General features: G+C 41.3%; 2 protein-coding genes and 1 long non-coding RNA gene across 9 annotated transcripts in view; 2 read left to right on the top strand and 1 right to left on the bottom strand.

Annotated features, from left to right (window-relative positions):
* acap3a (ArfGAP with coiled-coil, ankyrin repeat and PH domains 3a) overlaps positions 1-9285 on the top strand; it is a 61258-nt gene extending 51973 nt beyond the window's left edge. Inside the window, exons 18-25 of one of the 3 annotated variants that reach the window (XM_067526417.1) lie at positions 50-267; positions 972-1061; positions 1215-1307; positions 1434-1660; positions 2537-2646; positions 2856-2966; positions 3073-3134; positions 8409-9283. In XM_067526417.1, coding sequence (XP_067382518.1) covers positions 50-267; positions 972-1061; positions 1215-1307; positions 1434-1660; positions 2537-2646; positions 2856-2966; positions 3073-3134; positions 8409-8515 — 1018 coding nt within the window. In that variant the 3' untranslated portion in view covers positions 8516-9283. Of the gene's footprint in view, positions 1-49; positions 268-971; positions 1062-1214; positions 1308-1433; positions 1661-2536; positions 2647-2855; positions 2967-3072; positions 3801-8408 lie in introns of those variants that run through there. The other 2 variants (XM_067526419.1, XM_067526418.1) reach the window with 2 other exon arrangements.
* On the bottom strand, positions 4207-10348 carry LOC137139341 (uncharacterized). The gene is made up of 2 exons (XR_010916300.1): positions 10175-10348; positions 4207-4378 (listed from the first exon to the last, which is right to left on the bottom strand). It is a non-coding gene; the product is annotated as an uncharacterized lncRNA (long non-coding RNA).
* Positions 10349-10389: 41 nt separating this feature from the next.
* hipk1a (homeodomain interacting protein kinase 1a) lies at positions 10390-22729 on the top strand. 5 transcript variants are annotated; one of them, XM_067526413.1, is made up of 17 exons: positions 10390-10708; positions 11757-12487; positions 12913-13286; positions 13395-13518; positions 14294-14413; positions 14505-14591; positions 14718-14899; positions 14999-15149; positions 15912-16116; positions 16780-16898; positions 17281-17418; positions 19000-19148; positions 19229-19381; positions 19511-19684; positions 19767-19960; positions 20143-20273; positions 21053-22729. In XM_067526413.1, exons 2-17 carry the CDS (start codon positions 11759-11761, stop codon positions 21506-21508), a joined length of 3486 nt encoding a protein of 1161 aa, XP_067382514.1. In that variant the 5' UTR covers positions 10390-10708; positions 11757-11758; the 3' UTR covers positions 21509-22729. The 5 variants fall into 5 exon arrangements, with proteins under 5 accessions (XP_067382514.1, XP_067382512.1, XP_067382516.1 ...); XM_067526411.1 differs by having other exon boundaries at positions 18997-19148; XM_067526412.1 differs by lacking the exon at positions 10390-10708 and adding an exon at positions 10757-10875 and having other exon boundaries at positions 18997-19148.
* Positions 22730-23470: the final 741 nt, after the last annotated feature.

The following is a 23470-nucleotide window of genomic DNA, read 5'->3' as shown; positions in this document are numbered from 1 at the left end:
ATTATGTTTTAAACACTAAATGTAGGTCATATGTTTTGATTCCTTGCAGGCAAGAAAAAGAGGCTTGGATTAAAGCAAAGTACGTAGAGAAGAAATTCCTGAAGAAGCTGGGCTCCACAGAGATACTCGTCAATGGAGAGAGGAAGTCCGAGCGGCGGTGGAGCGTAAAGAAGTGTCGGAGACACAACAGTGCCACCACAGTGCCCAAAACACGGCGGAGATGTCGACAGGAGCCTGGACGCATCTCCCCATCCACCTTATCGTCAGGTAACTTTACCTCATCTCCATCTGCAGTTTCTTGTATCTGTACAGAATGATGTTTTTTTTTTTTTTTTCCTTATGTGGTTCTTTCATTTTTATTTTAAATGGGTCAGTTTTAACCCCAGTTTGTGTCTTTCATGTAATTCCATTAAATTTATATTACAGCGCTAAGGGCCTGACTTTCCTAAAAGAAAGAAAATGCACTTCCAGTCTTACTGCTTGTCTGAGTCATATCTGAATACTCAGACATAAACTGTACATACTATGTTAAAGGATATTATTAATATCAAATAATTAAACCCAAATTGAAAAGAAATAATAAAACACTGCTCCTTAAAGCAGCCAAACTTGGCTCAGAATCCCAGTTTTAAGTATCTCAGTAATTTAGTGAAATTGTCTATGTGCATTCATGGTTACAAACACAAGCTGCTAATCAATAATTTAACATACTTGGCATAATGTCAGACTAGAAGTGTAAATTAATTTGAGTTTGCTCTCTCCATCTCTCTCTCTCTCTCTCTCTCTCTCTCTCTCTCTCTCTCTCTCTCTCTCTCTCTCTCTCTCTCTCTCTCTATCTATAATTAATTTATACTTGTAGTCTGACATTTCCCTGGACTGAGGCTTGGCAAACATAATATTCCAACAAACATAGTCCCTATTATAATGTTTTTATCTAATATTCTTACTGGTCACTTTCATTTGTCTCACAGCTGCTGCTAAGTTCAGACGAGAATCCCTGTTTTGCCCTGATGAGCTGGACTCCCTTTTCTCCTACTTTGACACGGGATCTGGGCCTCGAAGTAAGCAGACCACTGTTTTGGCAATGTCCAGTCATCTCAACTGGATTAAAGCCACATTCTTGTTTTTACCTGAGTATGTTCCTTCTTGAAAATGTCGATCAACCCGATGGAGACACTAATGTGTCCATGTTCTGGCACCTCCTGGTCCGGCAGGTCTAAGTAGCGACAGCGGGCTAGGAGGCAGTACAGATGGCAGCACAGACATCCTGGTGTTTGGCTCTGTAGTGGACAGCGTCACAGAGGAAGGTGAGTTCAGTAGATTAATGTTTAACAGATGGTTCCTTTTAGCATAGTTTGCTTCTAAAAGTAAGTTCAGACTCACAGTTTTATCACGATACAACAATACATCGCACCTTCTGACCTTGTCTTCAGAGTGTGAGGTGTCCGAGGACTCGAGTGGTGAAGCTGAGCTGGAGGCGGAGCCGGAGACGTCAGACCCAGAGGACATAAGGGACATTCATCCTGGAGCCCTGCTGTACAAAGCATCAAAAGCCCGAAACCTTCCCATCATGGCTCAAGCACTAGCCCACGGGGCCGACGTCAACTTGGTGAACGAGGAGGACGAAGGGAAGACACCCCTCATTCAGGCTGTGATTGGGGTGAGTTGACCACCAGAGCTTAGTTTTAAAAGAAGCATGGTGTGTATCAGGGTCAGTACAAACAAATCTCAGTTAATCCTACATGAAGCATTAAAACCACTCCTATATTTGACAGTCATGAGGTGCAGTTCTCATCCTGTGGAAACAGGTGGAGGAAAGTAAACCTGATGGTGTTATAATGATGTCATCAGACATGTCTTAGCTCCTATAGTCCGTGAATCTGTACTAAAATAACATCTTTACCGTGGAAGTAATTAGTTATGAGTAAAACATCATCATCATATTTGCAGTTAGTTTTCTTTGGATTTCTTACATCTTGAATAGGTCTCCACAAATAAGAGATTTTGACCTGACATGTCAAAGAAAATCATGACACTGTCTGATTTACAATGTCCAGTCAGTCAGCAATGACAACATACTATATATTTAGTGTTAGCGGGAATTTACAGTGGCAAAAAAGCAATTTTTGGCTTAGACCTATCATGTGGAGACCTGCCAAAGAGGAATAGAAGGTTTCCAGACACACTGTAAAACCTTTCATGCATGAGCAAGTGGAACTGCTAAAATATCAACTGTGGATATTTAATATTTAATGTACATTTTTTTCATGTGGAGGATGACGAGAGTCCCCAATGTCTTTAGTATAGACAAAAACATAAGAAACAATTTGTGGAAAGTCATGTTCTTTACATGGAAAGACTTTTTTTTCGTATTTCACAGGAAATAAATGCTGAAAAATGTAAATGTGTCCCTGCTGAGAAAAAAAAATGCAGCTTTGAATGTGTGACGATCTATTCGAAAAGCCCTTTTGATCCCAGAATCAATAGCAGTATTTTATCAGGCCCAGGCTAAACTGATGGCGTTACTTTATTTCAGGGTTCATTGATCGCCTGCGAGTTTCTGCTCCAGAATGCTGCTGACGTCAACCAAAGAGATGCGAGAGGGAGGGGGCCCCTGCATCACGCCACATATCTGGGACACACTGGGTGAGTGAGCCATGTGGCTGAGAGTAGATGTTTACTCCACTGCACTGCCGCTTCACGACCGCTCGTACAAATAAGACTCCTTGTTGAACGACACTAGTGATGATTTTTGGTATCAAAATTCACATGTCCCGGTTTTGTTTGACAGAACTTTGAAAATAATTCTGATTTTCAATTTTTTCTGATGGATTTGCGCTTTCTTTCATTTCCAGGCAGGTGTGTTTATTCTTAAAAAGGGGGGCGACACAGAACGACGAGGATGAGGACGGCCAGGATCCTTTAAGCATAGCTGTACAGCAAGCCAATGCAGATATAGTCACACTGTAGGTTGGCTTATTTACCTTTGGCGAACTTTTTTTGTTTCTAAGCTTCAAGTCGCCAGTGTGGTAATTATTAAACTTCTGCTCGGTTTTTCCTTGTGTTCTTCAGGCTGCGTTTGGCCAGGATGAATGAGGAGATGAGGGAGTCCGAGGGTCCCTTTGGACAGCCAGGTCAATACCCAATCAGCAGCCCCACTGAGCAACAGTATAAGAAATGCATTCAGGAATTTATCTGTCTTAATATAGCAGAGTGCTAGAATCCAGCCCAGTCAGGTTACACTACAGGACAAAACAGGTGCAGGTGATGGAAACCTGCTGGGGGATCCTGTGCTTCAAGTGTGTTCTTTTAAAAGAAGAAGAATAACCTTTTATTGTCACTGAGCACATTTACATATACACGTTACAATGTAAAGAGACCAGGTTAACTTCCTCTCTACAGCAGTATAGATTTTCTAGTGTTTCTCTCCCCAGCAAAATCGTTTAACTTTAGACCAGAAACTAGTCTGCCCAGCTGTTGGCTCCCTCTCAGGATCACACAAGTACTCAGTATTAACCTCCTCCAAATGATGTCAGATTTGACTGGCTGACTTTGCAAAAAAAAAATTTAAAAATCCAGGGAAAGGCTCGCCACTTTCAAAAATTTTCCAGCACTAGTGTCAAACAATCGGGGCGGCTGTGGCTCAGTTGGTAGAGTGGCCGCTTACAGACCATAAGATCGGAGGTTCGCGCCCCGCTTTTCCCGACCACATGTCGAAGTGTCCCTGGGCAAGACACTGAACCCCCTACAGCCCAACCCCAGCCGTGCGGTGCCGTTCTCAAGCCTGGTTGAAATTGGGGACGGTTGCATCAGGAAGGGCATCCGGCATAACAAAAAAAAAAACTGTGCCAAATCAACGTGCTGACAAATGATCCGCTGTGGTGAACCTGAACTCATAAGAGCCGGAAGGACGACAACCACAACAACAAAAAAAGAAACAATCAGAAGTCACAGATAAAGTCATCAGCAGTTTATTCGAGACCAAGTTATTAGACGGTACAGGGTACTCTGATCTAAAGACCAGCTCATTTGTCCGGTCACTTAGGTTTATTTCCGCATGTTGTTATTGTTGCACAAAGTGTGCAGATTTGTTGTGGGAGACTCATAGTTTTGGATGTATAAGTTCCATTTTGGTTCTCTCTGACATGGGTCAACGGTGGTTAAAGAAGCGATAGAAAGAATAAAAACTGCCAAATGAGAAAAATATGTATTTTTTTTTTTAATTAGAAGCATGACAAATGAAGGAAGTTCACTTTGAGCGAGTTCAGCAAGTTAGTTCCCGACTGCACCAAGCATTGTTCCTTGCCACCGGCTAGTTTCTCCTCCATGGCAACGGTGGCCGAGGCTCGAGCGTTTAAAGCCAAAATGATGAAACATTCTAAGAAATGAAGCAAACCAAAGAAAGCATTAAAATAGGAACACAGAATGCGGGAAAAACATTCCTGGAACCAGCACACAACTCTGTATTCAGTATTTAATGTAAACCTGTGTGTTGCAATAATGACAAATTGACGATTACAAGGTGGTGCAGCTAGTTCATTCGTTTAAGGAACCTGAAGATACGGATGCATGTTAAATGATGAGGTGCTGGTGGAGCTTAATTTTGTTTTTTCACATTGTTTCGGTAAAGGAGTAACTGTGAGGCTTAGTTAACTGTGACTGAGAGATTACAATCAAATGCAGAAGCAAAGCGTTTGCATTTGATTAAAAATTATGCACTTTGCTCTTTCATCTTTGTATTTACATTTAGTTTGTCCTCTCAAAGTGAGGGTGGATGCTCTTTTGGTTTGGTTTGGTTTCGTAACTAGCAGAGCAATAGTGCAATGATAATTTCAGTACAGATGATCTGTATTTTTTCTATTATGTTTCACAACAGTTTGCAGATGGTATTTTTTTAAGCTGTATATTATTTGATTTTATTTGACTGAGAATTCACACTCATGTAGTGCCAGTATTATATTCTCATTATGAGAAACAGAGCTAATCCTCAATTTCATACGTCACATACACTCCCTGGCCGCTTAGGCGAACCCACACGATCAAATGCGTTAAGTCCACATTTACAAGTCAGTCAGGAAGCTGATAATTCTACTCTATTACTGAGGTCATAGTGGGCAGTGGGGTCATACTTGAGTGCATTACATTAAAGATGTTTTGACCACCTACTATGACCTCAATAGTAAACACAGGATTTCAACTTGTACCTAATAAAGTGGCCAGTGAGTGTAAATGCGTAATAATCGCTTGGAGTAACTCTGCAGTGTAACATGGACATTTTTGATAAATCACACTAAATGTATTACTGTATATAGAATATTTTTGTTTGTTTATGGTAATTTAACGTATCACAACTAGGACTATGATAGAATTATTCTTTGTGTATAGTGCATGGGTGGTTGTTGCTCAGGTCTTCTTAAGCCCTGTTGCTTTTATTTACTTCTGTACCCAGTGTATGTGAATAATTGCCATGTTTCATTGTTGAGTAATGTTAATATCCATATTATCCATATAATACCATACAGTGCATGGGAAAACTTTCCTCACAGAATCAGCGGAAACAGGTTTAACAGCCATTTTTCGTGTGTTGGGTTAATGGGTGTTTAGAAAAAGGTGGTCAAAAGATGAATTTGCCAAAAGCTTGGGAACAATGAATGTGGCTGCATTTAAAAATTCAGGTAATGTTCTACAATGATGTCGGTCTGACCAGCTTTCTTTTTTTTTTTTTTTTTTTTTTTGAGTCCATTAGTAGCTGATAGTAAATGGCAAGGATCAAGAGCGTTCTGAAGACTACTTGTTAAAAACACAAACCAGCCTCTGGGGGGGGGGGAAATATTTTTTTGTTGTTTGCCTTTCACAGATGCTGTTGGGGTTTAAATCAAACCAAAGACCACAGTTTGTCAGAGAGGCAGCATGTGCTTTGACCATTATCTTTCCCATAGTAAGCCATGAATTCAGAGGGATTTGTTGATACTTTTAAGGGACTGTACACAAATTATTTTAGTAGGGACTTTTTCTATTTGACATTATTAATACATCAATAAATACGTATACTGTATATAGCCCTTCTCAGGGGTCATAATATTAGGCCTGGACAGTTGCTACCACTGTTGAATAAGTGAGTGAGACAAGGTTGTGAACGTTGGTGGTTTTAACAAGAATACTGCATAAATATGCAAGTCAAAAGTTGTCAAAGTTGCACTTTATGTAAAAGGAATCTACTGATCATGAAATCATAAAAAAATAATTACATTTACAACAAACATTTTGACATTCAATTAAGTATGACAGAAATCAAATAAAACCTCTACCACCCAGCCAGATTTAAAAAAATAAATAAATAAGTTCTGACTGCATCTTCCTGCCCTAATCATTTGTGTACAGTCCCATAGTTGCCAATACATGGTTGAAGCCCTTTATTACCGAAATGCTTTTTAAGCGGTAATCGAGCGAGTAGCTGAACTCACTTGTTGTCTCCTTTTGCTCGGCAGTGATGAGTTCAAAGCACTTTGAAAACACACAATCTCTCCAGCCTTTTCTTACTTAGTGCAGTACTGTACAGCTTTGACTACATGAATGATGTCAACACTGACCTAACAATCATTTACATCAAGCAGTCACTGGACTGTGTTGTACAGTGTGTCTGCAGTGTATCAGTCAGTATACTGGTTCAACACGTTGACTGTTGTGTGTATATAGACTATAAATTATTAACACTTAACTGCCTGCTTCTAACATACATTTTTTTAATGTCCTTGTACTTTTTCTGTCTCTGTTATCTATACCGTTTCTTTAAATATTGTTAAAGAACATGTGTCTCTGAATATACAGTACCTGTGCATATTAACACTAACTGCTACCTATGTTTGTTTTTGACTTTGATTTTTTTTGTTCTATAACTTCTTCCCGTGTCTTCTGCAATAATACTCAAAATAAATGGAAGATAATGACTTAAATCTAACCTCTCTGTGCTTCTTTGCTAAATTTCTCAGTTGTCTTTGTCTTCATTTGACGGCCTTTCAGTACATCTTACAGAATTAACACACTTCTAACATCATGTGCATTCTTTAGTTGATCAATACAAAATAGTTTTTCAACTATTTCCATAATCACTTGTTAATAACCAAATTTTAAAAAAAAACTATTGCTGCTCTTAATTTTTAATGTGATGCTTTGCTGCTTTGCATCATTTCACATCATTATAAACTGCATATCTTTGGGTTTTGAACTGTGGGTGAGACAAACCTTGATATTTGAAGATGTTTTGGAATTTCAAATTACTTTGAATAAGGAGGTTGAGCAGAGTCGGTAGTTCAATTCCCAGGTCCTCCAGTCCAACTATAGTGGCCTTGGGCAAGACACTGAACCCCCATTTGCTGGTCCCTCTAACATGTAAGTTGCTCTGAAGAACAAACTGCCAATGAAATTATTAGTGTTTCTTCAGCCTCTGTAAAAAGTTTTATTTATTTTTTTAACCAAAACTATGTATGTTCAAACACGCAGTTCATATTGTGGTTTACACGATAACTCTGTTATAAAATTAGAGCTACTATAGTAGATGATCATTATAGGTTTCATCTTTATTTTTAAAACCCAAGGATACACACTTTATAAGGATATAAAATAATGCAAAGCATCACATGTTAAAAACTAATAGCAGCATTTTTTTTTTTTTACATTTTTGGATAATAAGTCAAAAGAAAAAAAATATTTTGGTATTGATTGAAGGAGGTTAAAATAACATATTTGCAAGAAACTGCTGCTACAATAAGACTTGAACTCTTCCTGTTCCTTACACACACACACACACACACACACACACACAGGGAAAACTGTGGAATGCTTGTCCCCCCTTTTTAATTAGCCCGGCCTGGGAGCTGTCATGGTACACAAAGGAGTTCAACTGCTTTTGTGATGCCTGTAGACACAGCCGTTACCATGGCCACGAGAAAACTAAAGGCACCGTATTTGAAAAGTTGAAAAAAGGAAGCTTCATGGTGCCTCAGCCTGTTTTTGCATCTCCATTCACAAGGCTTTTTGTGACACACGGCTTATTCTGACGTCTGTTCTCGTAACTAGTTTCCTTGACTTTCATATAAAAGGTGTTTTGACTGTTCAATGACTATAGGGCCAGACTTTAGTTCCTGTGACAGTCGGTTTGTATTTATCAGTATTCTAAGTATTACACTTAAAGTTTCAACTTAGGTGAAGAGTTGCTTTTTGTGACATTTTGTGGACAGAAACAAAAATGAATTGAAAATTAAAATAATCATACTACTCTAATCAAGTCACACAAGAACACTCAGTCTGGAGATGTTCATATGGGAAGGTCTTGCTATTATTGCTATTAGTTGAAGGGCATTAAGTGGCATCATTTTCACCATGTATTTTCCTGTTTTGTTTTTCACCAGGAGACACCACATATCTTGACATCTTCCGTGAATTTTCCCACATGGCATCCCACAACCCAGAGAAGCTGAAGAGGAGGAGCGTACATTTCAGACACTCCTTCAGGTAGCCCCCCAAGCTTCTGGAGAGGAACCACATCATATACTTGAAATTTCTAACAGTCAACCGTGATGCTGAGGACAAACCTGAGACCGTTCCAGCTCAGAGAATATTGCTTGATGCATTTTAGAATTCATTTGAAAATGATTACGTTTCACTATCACAACCAGCTTTGTGTTTTCCATAAAGGAATGTACACTATCTAAAACTAATGATAATTATATGATGCTGTTTTCAATCAAACTTTTGTTTTGAAAAGTTTTTTCTATGGGGATTTGCTGGTCTTTTCCTCCCATATGTGTAAATAAATATAGCATTGCTGTAGTACACAAAACACAATGCACGTGTTTTGTTAATTTTGTTATACAGTATATATTTTTTTGTATAAATCATCATGTGCTTCAATCCCATTAGTGTTTGTTACCTTGAGGGAGTTTATTCAATACTTTTCAATATTTTTTTCAAGCATGCATTTACTCCCATAACATTTTATAGTTAAACTCAATTTCTGCTATGTTGCATGGATTAAAAGTGTCATATCATCATTAGTTATCACGCTCAAAACCAGCATCTTGAAGTGTTATTCCTCAGTAGTTTATTTGGACATAAATGTGTTATTTTGCGTCGACTATGCTGGTGTGGTCTTTGTAATAAAAAAAAAAAGTGCTTTGCTGTACCACTATGAAATGCAGTGCTTGTGTTATTGTCTACATGCTGTGGGGGCAAAAAAGGAAAAAAAGTTAATATATCTGAATACTGGTTGGATATGGATGTATTAAAAATACATTGACTGTATTTACAAAAGTGCAAAGAGAGATTTCTGTTATGTCTTTGACGCCTACACACAGGCGCCCTCTTCTGTTAAAGTGCGATTAGGAGGTCAGCATCATGTTGCGTTCTTTCACAATAATTAAATCATTCATTTTGCTATTTTAGAGTTACCATCCAGTTATAGTCATAATGTCCAGGCTCAACTCACTTTGACCTCAATATTAAGCAAAGCAGAATTATCACCTTTCGGATAGTTTCAGCTTAGAAACTGAGAAATTAGAACCTTGTAAAAATAGAATTCATGGGAGGAGACCTGCTGTGTTGGGTTGCATTAAATTGCACAGTTGCTCATAATGTTAAGCCTGATCGATGCATATCTGCTTTTAAAATACAGCACATTGTTCGCTGAGCTTAATATGTGAATCCAGGTGGGGCATAGAGAGGACACCTAACCATGAAATATCTTCTTGAGATATTTCTGAATGAAGAGAAATATGATGCAGTAGATAGCTTTTTTTTTCTTGTCTCCTACCAACTACAACAACTAAATGCTATTTAGATATACAGTAAATATATCATGAATAATAATCCTATAATACATCCTGTATTCAATTTACAGTTATAGTCCTCATCCTGAACTATAACAATGCACATGCAGCTACTGTAGTACAAATGCTCTTTCATCATCAGAACTAACAGAAAGGGTCCAAAAACATCTAGTAAAATAATGAGAATTATATCAGCACAAAGGTTTATATTCATGTTGATCAAATATATAAAAGTGTTGAGAATAACTTTAAATCATTTCTGATAAAGGAACATTTGTACTAGCTGAATGTGCTTGTAACAGGATAGTTGTCGGTGTCATATTGATACTTTTCCTTGAGTAATAGATTACCTCAGTAAAGGAGTAGTCGATTTGTTGCATCACTGCTTCAACACTGCTCACACGTTCCACTGAGTCACGTCTCCTGAACCAGTTTTAAACTCTGCTCCAATTTTAGCAACGAAGTGAAACGCAGCGGGACATAGACGATCTTTGACTCCGTCACTGCCGTTGACGTCTGTCAAGTTTGTCCGTTACGTCGCCTCGGTTCACCTACGCTACGGCGTTCATCGACCCGACAGTCCGAGCTGATGGAGGTCCGTCTGTCCAGGCGACAGTGCTCAGTATGCTGACACCGGATATTTTCACACCCACGATGCACAATTCGCTCGCTGCAGACGCGATGTGACTGCGGTACCGGTCGGATGTTTGGCGCTAACTAGCCGTTAGCTGAGTTAGCCTTCATCCTCACCCAGCTACAGCCGGAGCCGCGCCGGGCAGCTAGCAGCTCAGCTGATCGGCTGCAGCAGCACAGAGCCCGGCGTCAACATGACGATGAGGCCTTAAAGTCAGATCGACGACGGTGTTATCAGCCATCAGATCCAGGTACTGTCATTTACGTACTGTAGCGTGACAGAGCTGGCAACCCGGTGGGGTGCAGATACCTGAGGGAGCAGGGGCGAAACAACAAAAGCCTCGAGCTAAATATGTGGATCCAGGTGTGGGCATAGAGAGGACACCGAACCCCGATAGATCATTTATCCACTTTTCAAGTTAGTGATTTGGATCTAGATCCTCTCTCATCGTGCAGCGTGCATGCAGTGTATTTACTGTACCGGAACGAAGTACTTGGATTTTCAAAGCTCAAGATACTAGTTGCTTAAAAAAAAGTTAATAAAACCTGAAGCTCTGTCTTAAATTAAACTATCCAACTATCCTAGTGAGTAGCCTACATGAAGATCTACAGAGTAGTGATTTCTCAGAAAATATTATTGGCAATACTTTCATTTTAATTATTCATCATTGTACAAAACCAGCATAGTGAATGTGCCGGTTCCTATTCTGGGTAGTTGTGATGAAAGTTTTCTCTATTTTGTGACTAAATACTTTAATAGGTCACTTGATTAATTGGAAAATAACCAGCAGATTCATAAGTAATACAGATAAACAATAGATCTATAGAGACTTATTAAAACAACTTTCTTCATCTAGATGAAACATTAAAATGCTGTTTACAGATTGATATTACATAGATATTACATAGGGAATATTTAACTACTTTTAATACTCAAAGTATGTTTTTTAATGAACATGTTTTATCTGTCAATACATGTGCAATAACCTGACATCTGCAAATAATTATTACAATCACAACCTAAGGAGACCTGAACAATCGATTAGAACAGTGAAAAAGCAAAAAATATTTAATTTCATTTTAATGTAATGCAAATTTTACCATTTAGGAAACTGTTTAGGGTCACATTCATTGAAAAATTACCAAAACGAGGGATCAAATATTAAAATAGTTGCTGGTTAATTTATTGTCAGCTGATTAATAATAATTGCAGCTGTAGATCCATGTGACATCTTGTAAACATCATCTTTAGTAGATCTCCTAATGATGACTGTTACCGATCTCCAATGTCTTCCACAGACATGGCGTCGCAGCTCCAGGTGTTCTCCTCTCCCTCTGTGTCCTCCAGTGCCTACTCTCGTTCAAAGAGGCTCAAAGTGGAGAACCCTGCTTGGGAGGTGTCCAACCAGCTGGGAGACGGTTACTACCAGCAGAGCCCCACCCATGGAGCGGCGCCGTCAACTTCAGGCGCCAGCTTCAACCCATTGTACAACTCCAACCAGGTGCATCCACCAACTGCAGGTTCCCGGGCTCAGACAGTGGTGCGGGCGGCAGACAGCACAGGCAGCCTTCGTGGACCTCCGTCCTCCTCCTCCTCTTCCTCCAACTCCAGCCGTCGTGTCAAAGATGCAGAGTCCTCCTCACAGCCCTGCGACCTCTACCACAAGCAGTACAGCTTGAAGCGGAAGAGCGAGGAGGTGGACAGCAGCGACAGCGTCCAAATCCTGGAGGAGCTCTCGGCCCCCGTGGTTACAAATCGCACCGGCGGTGGAGGGGGAACCACCACAGCTCAGTCCATAGCACACTCCACTTCTACTACGAAGAGCAGCAACTCCCACAGTGAGGGCGACTACCAGCTGGTCCAGCATGAGATTCTGTGCTCAATGTCCAACAGCTACGAGGTGCTAGAGTTCCTGGGACGCGGCACCTTTGGCCAGGTGGCCAAATGTTGGAAGCGAGGCACGAATGAGATAGTGGCAATTAAAATCTTGAAAAACCATCCTTCTTATGCCCGACAAGGTCAAATAGAAGTAAGTACAGTATGATACAGAATAAAAGCAGCAGGTTGAATAGATAGAAAGCTGCTTATAACTTTGGAACTGCCTGAGAGTCATGACGCGTTAAGGTTATCGTCAGTATCCAGGCAGTCTAATTATAGGTGTCTGATTGATTTCTGATCATCCATGCAAACGAGAGCCGTGGATGTGAACTGCTAGTTGTAAATTTAGCTTGATACTTTTTTTAATGGCACAAATTGTAATTTACTAAATCCATGGCAATGGTAGCTCCCCCATGCTAACTGATAGGATCTCTAAATAGACATTTTATTTATTTTTTTAAATATGAGAGTAAACAAAGGGAGAATGAGTTAAAAAAGCCTAGGGGTCAAAGGGGTCGCTGGTGTTTCCTTTTATTATTATCACTGATTACATCCTCATGTCCCTCATTCCTGCAGGTGAGCATTCTTAGCAGGCTGAGCACCGAGAATGCTGACGAGTTCAACTTTGTCCGTTCATACGAGTGTTTCCAGCACAAGAACCACACGTGCCTTGTGTTTGAGATGCTGGAGCAGAACCTCTACGACTTCCTGAAGCACAGCAAGTTCAGCCCTCTGCTGCTCAAGTGCATTCGGCCTATTCTGCAGCAAGTCGCCACGGCGCTGATGAAGCTGAAAAGCCTGGGGCTGATCCATGCAGACTTAAAGCCGGAAAACATTATGCTGGTAGACCCTCTGAGACAGCCGTACAGAGTCAAAGTCATTGATTTCGGCTCTGCCAGCCACGTGTCCAAAGCGGTTTGCTCCACCTACCTGCAGTCCCGATACTACAGGTGAGAGTGTTACCACGGACCGTACAGTAATTGCTGGGAACGATGAAGTTACTGCGCGTGTAAAACGTAACCTACCTGCCATTGTCTTGTCATTTGCCACATGTGCAGAGCTCCAGAGATCATTCTGGGTCTCCCTTTCTGTGAAGCAATTGACATGTGGTCTTTGGGGTGTGTCATCGCCGAGCTGTTTCTGGGATGGCCTCTCTACCCCGGTGCCTCAGAATACGATCAGGTCAGCCACAGCACTCACGTTCACGGGATAGCGTGCAAGTAATAGGAAACAGTAGGAAGTCAGACCTTCATGCTTAAATGAGATAATTGAAACCACTCTTAAATCTACAACTAAATATGAACTGTGTTATTATGGCTTAGCATAAAGCCTGTACAAAGCGTGGTTTTACAGGCAGTGTGAGGCTTTTTCCTTTGGTGACAACTTGACAGCAACCTTATGACCCATGCTATGTTTTGGCAAGACATAAGTAAGAGCTGGAAAGAGCTGTATAAGTGTCTAAAAGGTGGATTCTTAGCCCTGAAGCGGATAAATGAGCAGTGGCACTGCAGTCTCAACTTCAGCTGGCGGCTCAGCCTGTAAAAAGTGTGGAGCTCGAGCAAAGACGAGCAGAGAAGCAACCGCAGGATCCTCCGAAGGAAACCTGAGCGGCTCTTTTATGCTCTGCAACATTAAGCATTTACTGTATATTCAACAAACTGACATGACAGCGGTATCAATCTTTTCTCTTAACAAGTCAATGAGCATACTTTCCAAAATGTCAGACTGTTACTTTAATGGGTTTTAGCCCTTTATCGGTGAATGTGTACTCGGTGTGAGGAAAGGGTGGTGAGCACGGAATTAGACGTGACACCAAAGTGTGTATATCGTATTGTAAGCGTGTTTTCTATGTTTTTCATGCAAGTCCGGTGTTTAAACCACAAATCTCCACTCGAGGCGATAAACTGCTAGCGAGCATAAGGTCACAAATGGACTGATTTGTATTTTTCCCTCTCAGATTCGTTACATTTCTCAGACCCAGGGCCTTCCAGCGGAATACCTGCTGAGTGCAGGAACCAAGACCAGCCGCTTTTTCAACCGAGGTCCTGACTCAAGCTACCCCCTCTGGAGACTTAAAGTAAGTGTTTGCACCGCAGAAATGGCAAACGCACCAAATTTGTTCGATAAACATACACATACTGAGGTCTTCTGCGATGATGTTTCTGCAGACACCTGCTGAGCACGAGGCAGAAATGGGGATCAAGTCGAAGGAGGCAAGAAAATACATCTTTAACTGCCTGGATGATATGATGCAGGTGAGGAGGGAGCCACCTCATTTTAAATCAGCATCATTGCTTGTCAGTGACTTCAGCTGTGATGAGGTTAGGTATACCAGAATATTCCACACTGTGGACAAAGAGAGACTTTCTGTCCCTCTGCAGGTTAACATGACAAACCTGGAGGGGACGGACATCTTGGCAGAGAAGGCTGACAGACGGGAATTCATAGACCTGCTAAAGAAAATGCTGACACTAGACGCAGACAAACGCATAACGCCCATGAAAACACTGAACCACCCCTTTGTCACCATGACACACCTGCTGCACTTCCCCCACAGCTCACAGTAAGACCAGTGCAGGACTTAGCTGATGATTAGTCACAGACGTGATTGAGCGCTGGCAGTTCATTTTTATGATTCCATGCGTCCTCTGTTATCTTACAGTGTCAAGTCCTGCTTCCAAAATATGGACATATGCAAACGTAGATGCAGCGCCTTTGAGAATGGGAAGAATATGTTTGCCAGCAACAGCACCCCAAGTGCAGCCACCAACCTCACTGTAACCTTCAGTAGCCAACTAAACCAGCACAATCAGGTGAGAGTTTTATCTCTAGGTGGCCTCGGGCTAAAGTAAGTGGCAGTGTCAGTCAAAACTGAACATCATTTTCTTTTGTTCATGCAAATGACAAATGTGGCTCTTCTATTTTCGCTGTACTACACTAGTGCAGTGTTTTCTTTATGAACGGCTCCTTTATTGGCTAAAACGTGTGTGTACTATTTCAGCATTGTTCTGGTGTCAGTGTGGAGTGCCACAAGGCTCTGTTGTTGGTCGTCTTCTGTTCCTCCTGTTGGTCAGATTATTCTAAAGTTCGGGTCATGCTAACAATATTAAGCTATACACTCACCCGTTTAATCTAATGCAGTCTAACACAGCAGCCACCCTGTTTAGGATGAACGAGGGGGACAAAACATTAGAGCCACCTCTTAATCTAATCCCCTCCAGTATGACTCCGCCACGCGTTATGACGGCAATAATAAACCATACTAGAATTAACACCTTTCTGCCAGTTTCAACCATTCATGGCAGAGCTGCTGTATGCGACTCCATTAGACTGTACAAGTGTACCTAATAAAGTGGACAGTGACTGTATATGATTTAATTTTATTGACAGATGTTTGCATTTATTGTTTATTGCATTAATTATTGTTTGTTACTGATTGTGCAGCACTTTAGGATTCTTGAATGTGAAAGATCCTAAACTAAAGTAACTAAAGTCTATATCATAAAAATCTACTACTACTGTTATTAATACTACTACCAATAATTTCTATGATATTGCTATGTTGTATCTTACAGGTGGCCTCCACAGGAGGCCAGTCCCTGTCCCTCAGTAGTAACGTCCCACTGCTCAACTACCAGCCTGGCCTTTACCAGCAGGCCACCATAAACATCCCTGGCCTGGCCCAGCAGGGTGTGCCCCTGCAGACCAGACCCACCCAGCTTTGCACGCAGACCGAACCTTTTCAGCAAACACTTATAGTTTGCCCCCCAACCATACAAGGTGAGAATGGACTTTTACTGCTTCAAAGAAACGTTATTTTTCAAACAATCGATTTCTTCTCTGATATGTTTTAACACACAAGCTGTAGTTCCACAAAAAGCTGGAACCAGCATGTGTGATGCTGTGGGGGTACTTGACCGCACCCAGCAGGGGGTAACTTGCATATTTGTGTAAATGCTGAATCATATACTGTAGACGTGTTTTGGAGCCTAACGTAAATCTAGCGTGTTGTCATCCAGACGACATCTTTTTCAGGGACGATCTTGTTCGGTAGTAAAAGAGTTGGGTGCTAAACTGCCGGCAGTCCGGACCTGTCACCTATTCTACATATTTGGAGTGTTATGAGGCAAAAAAAGGCCTGGATCTGTTGAGCAGCTGAAATCCTATATCCAACAAGAAAGGCAAAGATTTAGCTTTCAGAATTAAAGCAGTTGATCTCCTCCGTTTCCAAACACTTGTTAAAAGAGCAGGCCAAGATACACAAAGCTAAACACACCCCTGTCCCAGCTTTGTTTCAATGTGTTGCTGGCATCAAATTCAAGATGAGCACATATTTTTCAAAAACAAATTGTGTCAGTTTCAACATGACTTTGCTAAACATTGCAGTCTCTTTTCTGGCAGCAGGGTTTTGTAACATCATCTGCACCCATCTTCTCCTTCTAGGTCTCCAAACTTCTAATAAGCCCTCTGGTTATCCAGTAAGGATGGACAACTCGGTACCATTAGTTTCTCAGAACCAGTCGTCCCAGTCTCTTCACATCCAGCCCGGCATGCTGGCACAGGTGGGACTCACTCACTTTTCAGTGCAAATCTTAAAGGTTACAACTTCGATCCGACAAAGGTCATGTTTAATGTTGGAATATCACCCAGGGGCCTGATCCAAAATTTAACGGGCTATGTGAACCTGACCCTAATGACCAAACCTCTTATCTGGTAGTGTATGTTGTCTATGTCTCAACCTCTAGATGTGATAGTGTGTGTTTGTGATTTCTCGTGCCAGAACAATGTTCTTCTCTCAACAAAGCTCTCAGAACATCTGTGAAGGTCTCACTAATTCATAGCTATTTCAAGTCTCTCTCTTTTTTTTTTAATTTTTTTTAGGAGAATATGAAGCAGGCCTGTTCTAAATGTGTCTTAACACCTATACTCACACTTCCCTCCCAGGCCTCCCTGGACCCTCTGCTGGTAGGCAGTCTCTACGCCTCAATGGCGGGAATGCCACGGTTAAGTTCGGTCCAGCTGCCAGTTGGCTGCAGGGGTGGAAACCTCTGCAGCCTTCTGGATCACGATGCGTCCACGCTGGTAAAACATCCATCACTGACTGCCACCTCGGTGGAAAAGTCCTCCTTTTTTGTCCTTCTCGCACATGTATGTCAGTGGTGTGCAGCAGAGCATGGGACGCATGTGCAACTCACCAGTCTGGTTCTTTGCTTTGTGCTCACAGCTTCTTGTGTTCTTCACACCTCCCTGTGTTTAGAGAAGGCCGTGCTTCCATCATGGTTTCCAAGAGAGAATACCAGAAATGTGCCAAACGGTCTAAACAGTCTTTGTCTTTTGTCTCATACTTATACTATTGCTTCATTTATTTGCAATGTCTTATGTTTACTTACCTGACACAGTGATGTATGGTGCAGATACAGCATTTTTATGTTCCTACTCTTTCTTCCAGTGGCATGTCCTGACCTTTTTCCACGGGGGATGCACCAGACTGAAGCCTGTACTGAGTTTAGGTCTGGAGCTCTGTTTTAGCTTAATACATTTTTAGGAGCTTTCAGGATCTATTATTTTGTTCTCTACCACTTTAATTTGATTGTTTATAAAATGATTTGCTTCATGTAAATGTCGGGAGCAACCTGCAGTCCACCGCCTAAAACTGCCTGTGGCTTCTCCACCAACAATCAAATAATCAGCTAATAGTACCAGTCCTAACCTGCTGATTTGAAATTCAACACTCAGTTTGTAGCTAAGGGGATTGCATTCATTTTGCAAAAGCTAAAGTATCTAAGCTTCAAGCAAGTTGCTGCTACATTTTTGATCAAAATCCATCATGTTTCCAATGAACCAACGGGAATTGTAGGGTGAGCAGTAGCCTTGGCCTAGTAATTTTGCAGCAGACGATCTCGTAGCCTGTGTTAACAGCAGCTCTGTTTTAATGAGAGGTTCCTGGTTAGATTGTGTTTCATTTACATGGACAGCTATGAGGACGGCACATGTGTTTCCCGTTGATGCTTTCACACTTGTTCCCTTGTTTGACAGGTGATAATGCTTGTAAAGTAGTTAAAAGCAGATACTGACGATTGCATGGATGTACAGAAATCTGCCCTTTGTGAGCCACTCAAACGCCAAGATTTCTGAGAGTTTACGTTCTTATGTCAACTAACACGTTGCCTTCAGTTTCAGGTTGGGCTGTCTTTCCAGTGGACCCCCTCTGTTTTCCACAGCACAGCACTGTATGGCATGCATGCTTGGCATCTGATGCACAATGAATGTGTTTTTCTGTCTCGCTGGGAGTTTTGTTTGGCTTTTCTTAAATCATTTATAGCACATTGCAGTCTCAGCAGTAACAAATGCAGTTACAAAAACACTCTTTGCACAGGACAAGGTCCACACATGGTGATCTCGTTCTGACTTTTTCTAGGCTTGTCTTTGTGACAAGGTGTAGTTTTAGTACGGCGTCTAAATGGACAGAGGAAGGATCTCTTTGTCTTTGTTCACTGCATGTCTTCTTTCAGTATGATTCTCTAAGAAAATAAGACATCTTTTCCTCCTTACAGTGTCCCCATTAAAGTTTATAGTTTTCTGACATGAGACCCAGTGACATGTAGTTTTTAAACAGTTTGTAATGTGTGTGTGTGTGTGTGAACACATTTAAATGTACAGCAGGGCTGGCCAGCAGGCACGCAACAGATCCTCATCCCCTCCACGTGGCAGCAGATGCCAGGCATGGCCATCCACAACCCTGGGCAGGCTGTGTTGCCTGACTCACCTATGGGAGCCCCTGCCTCTGACGGTCAACAAGCTTCTGGCTGGAGGTGAGTATCGTGAATGTGCTCATACGGAATTGATGCAATTTTAAAAAACGCTGGTTACAAGTATTGTTCATTTTTCTCAGGGGTCGTCATGGCAGCCAGTACGATGGAGGGAACCAGCAGGACTCCGGTGTTGGCCGTCACGCTGGATCCGAAAACCACACCTCAGGCGCTGCTCACTCGAGACCCCAAGTGGGCAAGAGGTCGAAGGGTCGACATGCTGAGAGCAGAGCCAGGTATCCTGTCAGACTCTGACACTCACATCATCCGGAGGTTGTTCCGTGGGTGTCAGGGAGTCCGTAAATTGTAGTGTTGGTGTCTTGATCCCTGGTTTCTCCGGTTCCTGCATTTTGTTTCTCCTCTAGGCCTGTGGCATCGGTGCATTCAACCACAACCACTGTGGTCCACAACACGTCTACTTTTGCCGGTGACCAGTCTCAGCCCATCGTCATCTCTGACACACCCAGTCCCGCTGTCAGCATCATCACCATCCACAGCGACTCCGAGGATGAGAACGACAGGAAGTTCCCTGTTGCATGGTGAGCTCTGTTCCGGACCGTAGAATTTCATTTTAATTACATTTAGCTTTGCAAGGGAACTGAAGCTTCTATTGTCCTGCAGCTCTGGAGCAAGCCAGAGGACCAATGTAATCAGCTGCGTGACAGTACATGACTCTCATGACTCCGACTCCTCCACCAGCAGTCCCCTCACTCCCAAGACCACCTCACAGCCCACCAAGTCTCTGGCCATCATCATGCCCCCTATGAAGATCCAGCCTGGAGAGAGCACAACCCACAAGGCTCCAGCTAATTCAGGTCTTTGAAGGCAGAAAGCCCCTTCAAGTTTTCTTACGTCGACTCATTGCAGATGATACAGCTTAACGTAGTTGAACCAAATTAATGTGCATTAATCATCAGATCAGCTTTTATATTGACGGGTTAAACTGAAATGACAGGTCCTGTGCTTAATGCTCACAGTTGTTTTGGACTGTTTGTAGATCAAACTACAAATGGCTCTGGAAAGTCCAAGAAGGGGTCCGTTCAGCAGCCTGTTCGGCCAGGGGATTCCAACAGTGATCGCCATCAACGGGGAGCTTCCAGCAGGTCTCAGCCTCTTAACCTGAGTCAGGTAACAGCTTAGCTTGGAAATGTACTTGATGTCTGTTCCCAACTTGAACCTGTAAAGAGTGGTTCTTTGCCAGATGCAATAAACATGTCACATATTTGCATAAACCACCACAGCTCGCAAGAGCTCGTTGAAACTTTTATAGTGTAGAAGTTAAATTGAACAAACTATAATACGTTTAAGGAATCTTGTAACTCATTTAACAAGTAGTGATGGGAAATTACATTGAAATATAAACCTATATTATGCGGTCTAAGCTAGCAGTAGCATGAGATTCAGGATCAGTCCACCTCAATCGTCCCAGCCCTTCTAAAACCGTTACGCTCCGTCCCTCTCTGGACAGCCCCGTCATCTGTTAATTATTAGGATATTACAATGAATAAGAATGCTACAAAAACTTCAAATCAGGCAGAAATATTTGAAATTCTCTGATTGGTTCATAGGGCGAGTCTCGCTGAAAAACCAGATCTCCAGGTCACAGGAAGTGTTGACAGCACCTCTCTATATTAAAATAGGTTTAGAAGCACGTTTTCTACTAAAAATAAATATTTGAAAAAGTTACATACTGCATCTTTAAATCAGTAGAGTGACACAAAAAGGAAAAGGGAAGATGTCATTTGTTCATTTCATTTGTGATTAATTACACACAATAAAGGGAATTGTAAACTGTTTATTGAACATATTGAGAAAACTTATCCATATCCCCAGTAAATACTGAATACTGTTCAACAGATTTTAGTTTTCTTGCTTTTATTCAAACAAGTAGTTCTCTATTGTATCAGGTACAACAGACTGTGATGTCATCATCCAATGACCAAACAGGAAGCAGTAGTTCCCTGAGAAGGCAGCCCACATACCCCCCTCCCGTCTCCTCCCACTCATCCTACCGGCTTCATGAGAACACCCTCTTCAGCTCCACCCCTAACCTGTACGCCTACCCAGCATCTGCTGCCCTGGCCTCCGTGTCCCAAGCCGTGGACCAGATGCAAGGCGGCTCATCCCGCCACACCCGAGCAGGCGGGGCTTACTCCTCCCTGGCGCTGCTGCAGAAGAGTGGCAGCTTAGCCTTGGGAGGGTCCACTGCGGGACAATATGGCAGCCACCAACAAGAACAACAACAACAACAGCAGCAGCAGCAGCAGCAGCAGCAGCCTCATCAGCATCAGATGGGGGGGCAGCCTTTCCACCGCTCCAGTGCTAGCTACCAGCGAAAAGTCAACCAGTATCCCTACCTGTAAAGACTGAGACAAAACGCTCTGCGAGAAGACCAAATGGAGACCGAGACTAGAGAGGAACACAAGCTCATCACAGACGGTTGTGATTGGACTTGTTTTCAACTGGACATTTTTCCTTTTTGCCATTGTTTTTAGAACTTTCTCTCATTATTGTGAATAAAATAATGAGAGAACGTATTGATATTTTAATCACGATCCATTGTTTTTTTGTTTTGTTTGTTTTGTTTTTAGGAAACAAACCATGAAGGTTAGTTTTAATACTGCAATATTAAGTGGATTCTTAACGTGTAAAATTCCAAATTTGGTTTGCTGAGGTGAAACTGGAGCTTGATTAAGTGCTTTCTATAATTCTTATTATTATTATGTTGCATTTTACTTAAACACATTCGCCTTACCTACTTAGGCCAATTTTAATTTTAAGGTCAGAACATTGGAATAAGTTTGATGAATAGGTTGTGTGTTTTTTTTTTTAATGATTTTAGTGTGCGTGCATGTGTGTGTGTGTGTGTGTGTGTGTGTTTTGTGTACTACAAAATCAAACAGAGAACGTAAGCTATGTACTGTGATGTGTCACTGTGTTCTTCCAATGTTCTCCGTGTTAATTCAGTTTCAGTACTGGCCCTTGACTTAATTCGATTTATATGTTAGTATGTTGAATGAGGCAGTACACCTCAGTGTAGATTAAGTTGTGGTGTTTGGAATTTTCGGGTTCGGGGATTGTCGTGTGTTTTCTTTCTACAGTTCTGAAGTTACTGTTAAGGTTGCACGTGTCTGACAGAAAGTAGCATTCAGGAGAAGTTTGGAAACTGCAGCTGCTCTGAATCTCAGCGATGCTTGCAGGAGGAGTTGTTGGTATTTGTACGACAAGCACATCGATGATATTGGGAAAAATGTAAAAACTCTTGTCTTTGTGAAGTGATGTCTGTGAAGTAAAGCGTACACATAAAGACTGGTTGGATTACACACTTACTCTTGTATAAGCCATTTAGACGACAGCTGTAAAATTCACATTTAAGGAGTTTGAATAGTGAATAATGAAATTTTGACAAGTGATTTCTAAAACTATTAATTGATGTTTAGTATGTTATTGCTTATAAAGAAATCATTGGTTTGGTGAAATGATGGTTGTTCTTAAAATACTGCTGTGTTGTAAAGTGCTACATTACATTAGAACGCACAATGAACCTTAACCCGTATATAGGCAATAAAATCTTCCCAAAACAACTTTGTGACTCGATGGTGATTAAAACTAAATCATTTTTTTTAATTAACCAAATACATTTCCTCATAACCGACATGAATAAATTAATAACTATATAAGGAGCAGCTTTGTATTCATGGAAATTAGTTTCTTAGCATATTTCTGATTTATAAACATCACCAGTGGCCTGATTTTTGGATCTGCCAAGGAATAATGGCCTAACACTGACCACTTCCTGCCAGTAAGCAGAGGGGTGGTCAGCAGTCCCCATGCCACAAAGTGCAAAGTAACCTTCAGCACAACGAGAACTGACCACATTTCAGGCTCAAATAATTTTTAGAAATGTATGTAAATGATTCACTTTGTGTATTCACTTTGTTTCACAATAACATTTAGCAACTAGGCAGATTATCCCTGCAAGGCCTGATTTTACCGCTCCCCAACCATTTACTAGTGTTTGTAGATAAAAATTATAGTTACCTATTATTATATATATATATATATATATATATATATATATATAAACAAACAATACTCTTTGTAATATTAAACAATGTTTAAATTCCAGCACACACCCTTTAACCCAAATGTGCCACTATTATTTGAATGTGTGCCCCAATAAATAATATCTAGACCCACTCAATCTGGTTCCCTTGAGATAGGAAGTCCATTCAGGTCTATTTACAAATGTTTTCCTGTACAACAAACACCACAGAAATGTTTCAGACTTATGCATGTAAAATGAATTACTGAGACAATGTTAA

This window comes from Channa argus, chromosome 13, assembly GCF_033026475.1.
Source record: "Channa argus isolate prfri chromosome 13, Channa argus male v1.0, whole genome shotgun sequence".
NCBI lineage: Eukaryota > Metazoa > Chordata > Actinopteri > Anabantiformes > Channidae > Channa > Channa argus.
The sequence above is the reverse complement of the archived record's forward strand: the minus strand, read 5'-3'. Positions and strand labels throughout refer to the sequence as shown.

Coding starts and splice junctions, on each gene's coding strand:
- hipk1a (XM_067526411.1), top strand. CDS start 11,759: ATGGCGTCGCAGCTCCAGGTGTTCTCCTCTCCCTCTGTGTCCTCCAGT. Junction 13,287..13,394: donor CTGCAGTCCCGATACTACAG/GTGAGAGTGTTA, acceptor CCACATGTGCAG/AGCTCCAGAGATCATTCTGG. Junction 19,961..20,142: donor CAAGGCTCCAGCTAATTCAG/GTCTTTGAAGGC, acceptor GACTGTTTGTAG/ATCAAACTACAAATGGCTCT.